The sequence below is a fragment of the Nelumbo lutea genome, chromosome 1 (assembly GCF_056320005.1).
Source record: "Nelumbo lutea isolate HS-2025 chromosome 1, American lotus-T2T, whole genome shotgun sequence".
Lineage (NCBI taxonomy): Eukaryota > Viridiplantae > Streptophyta > Magnoliopsida > Proteales > Nelumbonaceae > Nelumbo > Nelumbo lutea.
In genome coordinates, this window is record NC_142684.1 from 186,505,708 (window position 1) to 186,517,730 (window position 12,023).

The 12,023-nt window shown below is 31.1% G+C and overlaps 1 protein-coding gene across 1 annotated transcript; it reads left to right on the forward strand.

Annotated features, from left to right (window-relative positions):
• The first annotated feature begins 8,254 nt into the window (after positions 1-8,254).
• On the forward strand, positions 8,255-11,044 carry LOC148879845 (uncharacterized). The gene is made up of 3 exons (XM_088961552.1): positions 8,255-9,396; positions 9,980-10,522; positions 10,754-11,044. Exons 1-3 carry the CDS (start codon positions 8,473-8,475, stop codon positions 10,853-10,855), a joined length of 1,569 nt encoding a protein of 522 aa, XP_088817678.1. The 5' UTR covers positions 8,255-8,472; the 3' UTR covers positions 10,856-11,044.
• Positions 11,045-12,023: the final 979 nt, after the last annotated feature.

Below are 12,023 nucleotides of genomic sequence, written 5' to 3' on the forward strand. Positions count from 1 at the left end.
TTTCCGTTCCAAACGGGGAGTGGGTGCTTTGCCCGGAACCCACCTGACACTAGAGACGAGGTGGGGATGGGGTAGAATGTCTTGACTACAGGGTGGGGATAGGGATGGGGTGCCCCGCCCCCTTGCCATTCCTATATAATTGTTAATTATTAGTGAAATTAATAAAACTATTAGCTTTTGTAATTATTTTTATTTATTTAAAGTCAATCAAAATTTTACTTAAAAATAATGAAATTAACAAATTATTACTACAAATGATTATAGTTATTAAAATTACTATAAATGATTAATAAAATTAAATTTATTAAAAAATATTTATTCATAATAAATTAACAATAATTATTCTCTGTAGATCAACATTAAATAAAAAATACAATTATTAAAATTTTAAATATTATCAATAACTTTGAATACTTTTAATTAATTAACAAAAAAAATTTCTTATTAATTTATCAATTAGTTAATAATAAATAAAATTATTCAACCATTTAGATTTTCCTGAGCATCGCACGGGTCCCCGCTAGTATATATTTAAACAAAGCGGTCAAAAAAATTTCTCCTTTTTTGAATTATTTTTTTATTTATTCCATGTCATTTTTTATGCAAGCAATGAGATGCACTTTACGAGAAACTAAATAATCTCTTATGCTAAAATTTCTCCTAAACTACCTCCCCCACTTTCTCCAAAATTATCTTTAATTCCTATTTATCTTCTAAATTATCTGTTTCTCTCCTAAATTATTTCTAATTCCTATTTATCCTCTCCCCTACTTTTTATCCATATCTACCTAAAGAAAGTTTAGATTAAAAATGTTAAGAATTATTTAAATATTCTAAAACAATTATATAATAACTTTAAAATATTTATTAAAAAACAAAAAATAATTTTATATTTTTACAAAATATGTCACGAAATTATGTACTAACAATTTAAATTATATTTTTTAGGATTATCAATTTAATTTTTTTCAAATATTTAATAATAAGTAATATCTTTAAATAAATAAAATTTGAATAACAAAAAAATTTAACTATTTAAAGATTATTTAAATATTTATCATAACTAGATTTTAAATAGTTAAAAATATTGGAATTATGTAATAAATTTGAAAAATTTCATCAAAGTAGAAAACAATTATAACATAATATTCAAATTAATAATAATTTAACATATTACAAAATTAATAATGAAATCATGTAATAATAGTATAAATTATGATTTTATGGATAATTAAATTCAACAAATAAATAATATTTTAAAATTTAAATATTTTACATATTATTTAAGTATTTAAATAACTAAATATTAAAAAATGTTTAACATAACAACAATTTAAATAGCTAAAATAAATAAATTATGTAATAAATTTAAAAAAGTTCCAAAAAGTAGAAAAATAATTAAAACATAATATTGTAAATAACTAATTTCACTAATTAATTATTTATGTTATAAATAATTATAACATAATATTATAAATTTATTTTATTTTATTATTTAACAGAAAATTTCAATAATTATTGAAGATTAAACTACTATTATTGAATTTTTTAAATTTAATTAATTGTACTTATTGTATTTTTGTGATATCTTATTGATTAATTATTTTTTATTAGAGGTTAAACTATTATTTGAGATTATACTATTTATTGACTAAGTTAATATATTTTTATTATTTATTGTATTTTTTTAATTTTTGTATTTTTCACTACCAATATATTTTTAATAATTATGTATTTTTCCTATAAATTTTCAATAATTATTGGAGATTAAACTATTGTTATTTATCAGAAATAAGACTATTAATTTAGCTAAAATTATGAGTGTTCATGAGTTGGTTCGGTTTGTCTATTGGCTTTTTGGCCAACCAAATTGACCTAGTCAGGTTGGGGAGTTGGTCAGTTGAAACCGACTGACCTTTTGTAAAAATCGATTCACTCAAGTTGTATTGGTTTAGGTTGGTTTTTACAAAAGGTTAGTCGGTTCAAAAGATTTAAACTTAAAAATTAAATTTAATTCCAAAAATTCTAGTGTAATTGTTAAAAAATATTTTTAAAAATTAATTTTATGAAATAAAATATTTTAGACTAAGAAATATGGGAAATTTCTCATTTTTATTAAAAATTATATTTAAAATATAAAATATTAATTTAAAATTAATAATGAAATTAGGTAATAATAGTATAAATTATGATTTTATGGATAATTAAATTCAATAAATAATTAATATTTTACATATTATTTAAGTATTTAAATAACTAAATATTTTAAATAACAACAAAATATTTAACATACCTAGATTTTAAATAGTTAAAATAAGGAAACTATGTAATAAATTTAAAAAAATCTGAAAGTTTAAAAAATAATTATAACATAATATTGAAATAAATAATAATCTAATATTTTAAATAACTAATTTCACTTATATCAAGTAATAATTCAAGAAAATAACTTTAAAAAAATAATATTTATTAATAATAATTTTAAACTCTTTACCTATATTTATTATATAATTATATATACTAAAATTAATATTTATTGTACTTTAGTAATTATTTATTGTTTTTTTGTGATAGATGTATTTTCAATGATTATGTACAAATTTATTTTGTTCTGTTATTTAACAGAAAACTTTCAATAATTATTGGATATTAAACTACTATTATTGAATTTTTTAAATTTAATTTAATGTACTTGTTGTATTTTTGTTATAACTTATTGATTAATTAATATTTATTAGAGATTAAAGCTATTATTTGAGATTATACTATTTATTGACTATGTTAATATATTTTTAGTACGTATTGTATTTTTTCATTACCAATATATTTTCAATAATTGTATATTTTCGTTATAAATTTTCAATAATTATGGGAGATTAAACTATTGTTATTTATCGATGATAAAACTGTTAAGTTGGATAAAATTATGAGAGTTCATGAGTTGGTTCGGTTCGGCTGTAGGCTATTTGGCCAACCAAATTGACCTGGTCAGGTTGGGGAGTTGGTCAGCTGAAACTGGTTGACCTTTTGTGAAACGATCCACTCAGGTTGTATCGTTTTGGGTCAGTTTTCACAAAAGGTCAGTTTGTTCAAAAGATTTAAACTGAAAAATTAAATTAAAATTTAAAAATTACAATACAATTATTAAAGAATAAATTTAAAAATTAGATTTGTGAAATAAAACATTTTGGACTAAGAAATATGGGAAATTTCTCACTTTTTCTTATTAAAAATTATATTTAAAATATAAAATATTAATATATATCCATGGTTAGGTTGTTCGATTTTGGTTGGTTTATAAATGGCCAAAATGAAACTGATCCAACTTGGTTGAATTAGAAAATTTTTGAACCAAAACCGACCAACTTGGGTCGAGTTGATTGGGTTGGTCGGTTTCATAAGTTTGATGAATATACCTAATTGAAATTATTTATTGTTATTTTTGTTTTATAAAAAAATTATTAAAATTAGTATATAAAACATGAATAATTTTTAATTATTTAAAAAGTGTAAAATATAAAATAATTGTATACTCTTATGTGTTTTTATTGGGGTCATTTAGTAGAACACACCTTATAGTTTTATTTATTTACTTAAACATGCTTTATAGTTTTCATTTTACTAAAACATCCCATATATTTTACAACTTATTTACTTAGTCAACTTTTCATTAAGGATTGTTTGTTTTGCCATTAGGCTCATGATTTTTTATTCCAAAAAGACCCTTAACACTTTTTCATACAGAAAACCAAATTGGCCAAATATAGCCAATAGAGTCGTTGTTCGTGTCTTATTAACGATATGAATAGTTTTTTATTTCTATTTTCTTTTGATTAAATTTATTTAAATGAACATTAATGTCAACACTATCATTTTCCACTATCATCTAATGGAAGATTGATTAAATCCTTTACATATTATAGGTGGTGTTTTAGTAAAATGCTAAGTATAGGGTAGATTTTAGTAAATCCATGAAACTATAAGGGTATTTTAGTAAATGACAATTTCTATTATTTATCTTTTGTTTATTATTAAATCCCATGCATTGCACAGGTCCTGCTAATAAAATATAAAATTATGAAATAACAAAAAATAATCACAACTTATCATTACAGGTAGGGCTACTTAAGAGTTAAAGACAAATGGATACCATCGAATACGATAGGATTAAAAAACATATGTAAAATAGCAATGACAGAGTTGGTTTGTCGAAAGGGGTCAATTCTAAGTCTAACCCTAATCCTAATTCGATTGTCAACCTGACCCAACCTAATCCAACTGTTTTGGGGTTGGGTTCAGAGTTCAAGCTAGCTAGCTAACCTTTATCGAAGACTGGCTATATAAGCTCAATGCATTTGATCAATTCTCCAATACCAAAGTACTAGAAAATTTCTAATCCACCCATTTGAATCTTAGAATGATAACAGCATTCCATCACAATCCAAGGCTTTTCAACAACAGGATCTGCATCTGCACATTGCAGATATGGTGGGCCAGGTGAAATGTATGGACACAGACCAATATATGTTGGAACCTTGTTAATACAATTTTTGTTGTGAGCAGATCCAACTCTGCCCTCCTTAGTATCTTCAAGACTGATCCTAGTGTCAGTCATAGATCAAGCTTCAATTAACAAGGACAAAAACTTTTAATACATGTGGACAAAAACCCATATGTGAAAAATTTCCAAAATTTCGAATCCATTGATTGTAAAACTTTTCAACCACTGTCCATCAATTACCCATTACCCAAATCAGGACGCCAGTGCTAAAGTATTTTGAGCAATCATCTCTCACATCGCATTTGTTCAGTCATCTTCTTACCTTCCAATTACATACAAAATTATTGCACAAGACAAAACGCAACACAAGCAATCGCCTCTCTCTGGCTGTGATATTTCAACCATCAATATCATTTTCACTTCTCGGCACTGTTGCGTGTTGAAAAATATTGTACCGGGGGGTACAGATTAGCCATTTCCGGTTATAACACGGCTCTGGTGATGGATCCGCGGTTTGATAAAAAACAAGTCAGCAGCTAACCACCGCCAATTTAACTTTTCTGGTTGGTATGAGTAACCGATCTAGAAACACCAACCAGCTTCGTATAAGCAATGCAATCTGGAGACCACGAAAGGAAAGGCCACTACAAATTAGATTATAGATAAAATGGATACTGGGAAATTTTCCGATTATTACTTATACTTTGGACCTGGTGCCATTTTGGCTTTTTAAACTTTAAAATGTAATAATTTTAGCATATGAACTTTCAAAACGTGTTAATCCAGTATTTACTATTAATCAGCCGTTAAATAACATTTAAAAAAGATATAAATATCCTTTGAGTGTCATCTAATTTTCATGATCAACCATCCTAATGTTGACAAAATATTAACAATCCCAAATCCTTGCTTCTTCTATTCAATAAAGTTGGGGTCATAAACATGCCCACTAAGATGTAACCCCAACTTTATTGAATAGAATATGCAAGTATTTGCGACTGTTAATTTTTTGTCAATGTCTAGATGGTTGATAAATAAAATTAGATAACATCTAAAGGGCATTTCTGTTATTTTCAAATGTTACTTAACAGTTGGTTAACTATAGGTACTAAATTGACATGGTTTGAAAGTCCATATACTGAATCCTCCATTTTAAAGTTTATGGATCAAATTGACACTAGGCACAAAGTACATAGTACTAATCGAAAATTTTTCCCTAGCAAATGTCATTTGCTAACCACTATTTTTGGGACCTATGCAACATACGAATTTATTTATATTTTTAATTTCTTAAATAATTAATAATTATTTATGTTTTAAGCATTGATTAGCTGGTTGTAATCTTACAGCACCAACCAAAAATAGTGGTTAGCAAATTTGCTCCAACACCCTAAATTTTGAAATTGAGAACCCAGCCAATATAACAGTGGTATTGCCCAAAATACGGTTCCAGTACAAATACTGATTACTGAACACGAGAACAAACAGACTACTCCACTCCGCCCGTGGATTTGGCATCAATCGATCCACATTCCACCCATTGGTTAAACCCCCTGCTTTTTTTTGGGTCCCTCTCCACGAATCTCCATTCGTACCCCTCCTTTCCTCTCTCTCATCTGCTCACACTGTTCATTAAACGTTCAAAATATAGATATAGGCGGATACGCAGTGAGATTATATTCCCTTAGCGCGGTCTGACACACAGACCCCAAAGCACTCATTATAGAAAAGTATTAAAAGATTATTATAACATGAACAAGGTTTAACTCAATGCTTTCTGTTTAACAGGCTGTAAAATTAATGATAATGTTCTGCGTCAATACTTAAATAGATGGGATTATTATTGGCTTAAAACCTCATCCAAATTTCTATAAATATATGCCAATTAATGTATATTAATATTTTTGAACCATGAGATGTGAGTAACAAAGAATCATTTGTTCATTTTAAAACTTAAATAGTCTGGTGTACTTTAATGCATTGTAACTTTGAATCTTTGAGAATGGAACAAGGAGTAAACGAACCCCATGGCTATTCAGCGGAAACCAATGATAAAATTTTACAATAGTAATGAAATATATGAAACCCACACTCTCCGTAGTGGAGCCGTAAATCAATTCATTTATTACTAGCGTGTGGAACATTATCATTCATTCCACATGCCGCTGGAATATCTTTATCAAAACTGAGATGTGCCCAAATTATCCGCTAAGGGCACAAAATATTGTTTACGTGGCATACATGCAGGCAGAGAGAGAGTCGATATTTTTTATTTTTTGGGACCCAGAAATTGCAGGGTCCTAACGACGGATTACGCTTGAATTTTGGTTAATTAAAACAAATCCTAAACATTAACGTGGGAGGTGACGCGTAGAAGCATGAATGCTTACGTAATTAACAGAATAATACTGTACAGTCCTCAACCCGTGCGGGGAACGGGAGGAATGAGATACGCAAACTGGCAGCAATACATATATATAAAATTAGAGGTGCAAGTACTGGAAAATCTGATTTTAAATTCGAGATTTGAAATAATCGAATTCGAATTTGAATATTTAATCCATTGAATTTGAATATTTGAATTTTTATATATAATATATGTTGGATTTCAATTCGAATTTGGATATTGAATTTTCTAATCAGATTAGAATTTACATATTGCTTGATTAATTCCATCCGCTTACACTTTTATCTGAAATAAGTCAAATAGTCCTTTCTTTGAAAACTGGTCTATATATATTATACCTATAATAGTTCCTACTGTGACTAACTTTGATTTCTTTTTCATTTTTTTTTTCTTTCTGCTATTGAATATGCTGCTAGGGTTAATAAATCCTACCTATAATAAGAATTAAGATGTGGATACGATACTTTTGATACAGACACATTGTATGATCAAGGATACATGATAAGCTACGATTAAATACATATCTTATAAATCGTGCATATCAACACAATTCATCTCCAATCTGGTCGTATCACAAGTCACTGATACGGAAGCATACCCATGCCTAGTTTGATAAAACTGTATATTGACTATTGTTTGATTGCTTTTTACTTAAAAAATAGTATTGTGAAAATTGAAATAAATAATTCAAGACTTATTTTTTTTTCAAAAAAATTATTAAAATAATATATTTCATCTACCTTAGATTGATTTCTATATTTTGTTTTACACATAATTATATGTTAAAAAAATGAAAACATAGTTATTATTTAAAAAATAGTTATTATATGAAAATACTAAATAAATAAAATTTCCCAACTTTAATGGAAAACAGAAAATTATAATTATAAAAACTGAAATTAATAATTTAAGATTTAATTTCCTCAAAAAACTTAATTAAAAACTGAAAATTATAAATAATTTATTTTATCTACCTTAAATGATTTATTTGTTTTATTTTACAATTCTATGTAAAATAAAAGCATTATATGTTAAAATAAAAACATATTTATTATTTAAAAATAGTTGTTATTTAAATAAAAATACTAAATTAATAAATATTTTCAAAAATTAATAAAAATTGAAAATTATAATTATAAAAATTGAAATTAAAAGTGATAATTATTGTGTAATGTTTGAATATTCTAAAATTCCAGTACTATTTATTATAATATTTTTCTTCATATAATTTATTATTGAAGTATGCATTTTTATCTTATTCATAGATAATTGAGCTTTTTAATATTATTATTAATGTATTTATGAAGCATAATATATCTAAACGTTTTTATATATTATTTCGTTTTGTATCCAAACATTTTGAAAACATGTCCGCATCCGTATCCATATCTCTGACTTTCATCAGTCGAATTTTGACGGAGCAAAGTGACGCCCTTTTCAATTTAATGTTTAAACAGTAACCGAAGTCCTCGTTTTGATTTCTTGTACTGCTCTTTGTTTTTCTGCTTTTTCGTCTCTGCTGCGACCCAGAAAAAACCCAACCCTGACTGCCCAGCCATAGACAATGAAGGGGAACGGGACAGAGAAGCTGCTTTGGGATCATATGAGGAGCCCCTCCGGTAATCCCGTTTCCGTCTCCGCAGTTCCATCTCGAGTTCTCACAAAGCTCTTGGTCTTTCTCATTCTTGTGATCTCTGTGACCTACATTATTTACACTTTGAAGCTCGTTTCCACTTCTAGCCCCTGTCATCAACAAGGCTCCTTTAACTCCTACCATCTCTCGCCCTCATCTTCTTCTCGAACCTCCAACATTACAGTCGCCGCCGTGCAGGCGAGGCGCAATCGGACGGCTCAAGTTGTCCGACTAGAAGAGAATCGGAAAAGCCCCCAAGCAACAGGGCTCCATCACATTGTGTTCGGCATTGCAGCTTCTGCAAGGTTATGGGAGCAGAGAAAGCATTACATCAGGGTATGGTGGAGACCCGATAAGATGCGGGGGATCGTATGGTTGGACAAGCCCGTAAAGACCCACAAGGATGAAGGGCTGCCTCCCTTGAAGATCTCAGACGAAACGTCCCAATTTCCTTACACGAACCGACAGGGTCACCGTTCAGCGATTCGGATCTCAAGGATCGTGTCCGAGACACTGAGATTGGGAATGAAGAACGTGAGGTGGTTCGTGATGGGAGATGATGATACGGTGTTCATCCCAGAGAATCTGGTTAGGGTTTTGTCGAAATACGACCACAATCAGTTCTACTACATCGGGAGCTTGTCGGAGAGCCATTTACAGAATATATACTTCTCTTACGGCATGGCCTACGGCGGGGGAGGATTCGCCATCAGCTACCCATTGGCCAAGGCGCTTGATAAAATGCAAGACAGGTGCATTCAGAGGTATCCAGGCTTGTACGGCTCCGATGATCGGATGCAAGCTTGCATGGCTGAGCTCGGTGTACCTCTCACGAAGGAGCTTGGCTTTCACCAGGTTTGTCCTCTTTTCTTTCTTTCCTTTGACGGTGGTCGGTGGATGAAAGAGCCACGTCGTGCATACGAAGAGAATCTTAAACTTTAGGTGATAACATGGATGACGTGGCTTTGTCATCCGTCGTTGGAAGGAGCATTCGCTACTTTCCATGCTGGTATGTGGGTTCTTCATTTGTTTTGAGGTTTTACTTCTGTTCAATATCGATCATTTCTGCCCTTTGTCTTCCGTCCCCTCCGGCACTCAGTCGGGCATCACTTTTGTGGGTTTATTCGCTCAATCGCTCGTAACAATGTTAATGTTGTATTACTATTATTTTCGGGCGATATGAACGAGTTGTTTGGTGGATTTATGTTTGACACTTGGTGTGCGATGCCAGTTGTACGCATTTAAAGGACGTTGTTCCTTAGCTGGAACCACAGCAGGGCCATCGCCATTCACGGTCTTATTTGTTTTGGTCCTCGGTCTGGGGTGGCCGGATCTAGTAGGTCTGGTCTGGTCATTTTGACTTGTGATGCATCGGAATATGAGATAGATAGATACTAATAACGGCCATTTGTGTGTGTTTGTATTCACTATTCATCAGTATGATGTGTATGGCAACTTATTTGGGCTCCTCGCGGCCCACCCCGTGACGCCTCTAGTATCGTTGCACCACATCGATGTAGTGGAGCCCATCTTCCCCAATGTAACCCGCGTCGAGGCCCTGCAACGGCTCATGGTGCCAAAGAAGCTCGACTCGGCGGGCCTCATGCAGCAATCCATCTGCTACGACAAGCCAAAGAGTTGGACCGTCTCTGTTTCTTGGGGCTTCGCCGTTCAGATAATCCGGGGAGTGTTGTCGCCCCGGGAGATGGAGATGCCTTCAAGAACTTTCCTCAATTGGTACAGAAGGGCTGATTACACTGCCTACGCCTTCAACACCCGCCCCGTGACCCGGAATCCTTGCCAAAAGCCTTTCGTCTTTTACCTCTCCACCGCAAGATACGATCCCGCCACAAAGCAGACCGTGAGCGAGTACCTTCGGCATCAAGTTCCACATCCAGCTTGCAGGTGGAAGATGCCTGATCCTGCAGGTGTTAAGAGCGTGGTGGTTTATAAGAGACCCGACCCCCATCTATGGGACAAGGTAAGCGGTTTCATTTAATTTTGCTGTCTACTTGTCTTCTTTCATCCACCATTCCTGCAGACATATGCATGGAATTTGGGATTTGGAAACTGGAAACCAATTTTTTGTTTACAGTGGACCGTAATTAACTAATTAAACAGTACTGGTACTGGTCAGCTCTGTTCATCATATTAATTTCATGTAAATGCTGTTATGTGGTCTTTAATTTATATATTTCTGTTGAATGTGCAGTCTCCGAGGAGAAACTGTTGCAGGATCTTGCCTTCAGTGAAGAGTGAGAGCATGGTTATTGATGTGGGTGTATGCAGGGAAGGTGAGATAAGTGAAATATAGAAAGAAAAAAAAAGGATAAAGAGCATAAAATAACCCTTCCTCTTCTTCCTCTTTCTCAAATTCTCAATGTTATTTGTTTATTTTTTTTTATTAGAAAAAAAATGAAATTATACGGGAATTACATGTTGTTGATAGATATATCAATCAATGAGCATAAAATAAATGTCAAATTTCCTTCTTGGTGGATAATGTATTCTGAAGGCCTCGTTTGTTTGTTTACAGTGTATTTTCATTTATACTGATGCAAGAGCATAGGAGTGCAAATGATATTAGTTCAGATTCCGATTCATTTTTGTTTCACATTTTGCATTGTGCATTTTTCTCATACAAGCCTTTTTCATGCATTTGTACTCGTATAAATGAAATTGCATTGCAAACAAATGGAACGAAGTATCAAGACTAAAGTGGCCCAACAAGTAGGCAGTACGCACTAGGCCAGTAGCTACCGTCCACAGTCTACACTCTACAGTCAGTACTCACAGCATTAATATGCCCCAATGAACGTATATGCAGAAATGCCAGAAATCATAAAATAAGTACTTATTGTAATAAGTATTTATTTTAAGTGTTGGGACCATGTGGATAATAAGTGCTTATTCTTGTTTGACAATTGACAAAAAAGTCTAACATAAGTGCTCATTTTGAAAACAAACACTTGAAAAAAAAGCAAGAAATGGATGGTTTTTATTAAATGCTTATTTAATAAGCATATATTTCTTTTTGTCCACAAAACTATCCTCAAATATTTCTGTAATTTTCAAGGATTGCCCCTTCTTCAAAGGATGATAAAACTCTATTGCCTTTTCAATTCGATCATCCAGGAGCTTTGGCGACAATTATCTTAGTACTCTCACAGCTCTCACAGATGTAGGTGCATGAAACCCCATCATTTAACCCCATTTTCTTCGTATTATTTGCTTCAATTTCTTCATTTCTCTAAACCCTTTCCTTCTCCCATGCTATTTTTTGGATCATAGTGCCCTAATTTGCAATGGATTTTCAAATCTAGCACCTAATTGACAATAGCTAGTTAGTGGTGCCCTCTTCTTTTTGTATTGTTTTTCATCAAAACGTGTCAATATAATATTCAAAAAATGTCAAATATATGTTTTAATTAGTTAGGGTTATAATTGTCATTTTTACAAATATAAGTACTTTTTGGAATAAA

Excerpts from the sequence above, each read along its gene's own strand:
- LOC148879845 (XM_088961552.1), top strand. The coding sequence starts at position 8,473 with ATGAAGGGGAACGGGACAGAGAAGCTGCTTTGGGATCATATGAGGAGC. Across the intron at positions 9,397-9,979 it reads AGGAGCTTGGCTTTCACCAG|TATGATGTGTATGGCAACTT; the intron begins GTTTGTCCTCTT and ends ACTATTCATCAG. Across the intron at positions 10,523-10,753 it reads ACCCCCATCTATGGGACAAG|TCTCCGAGGAGAAACTGTTG; the intron begins GTAAGCGGTTTC and ends TTGAATGTGCAG.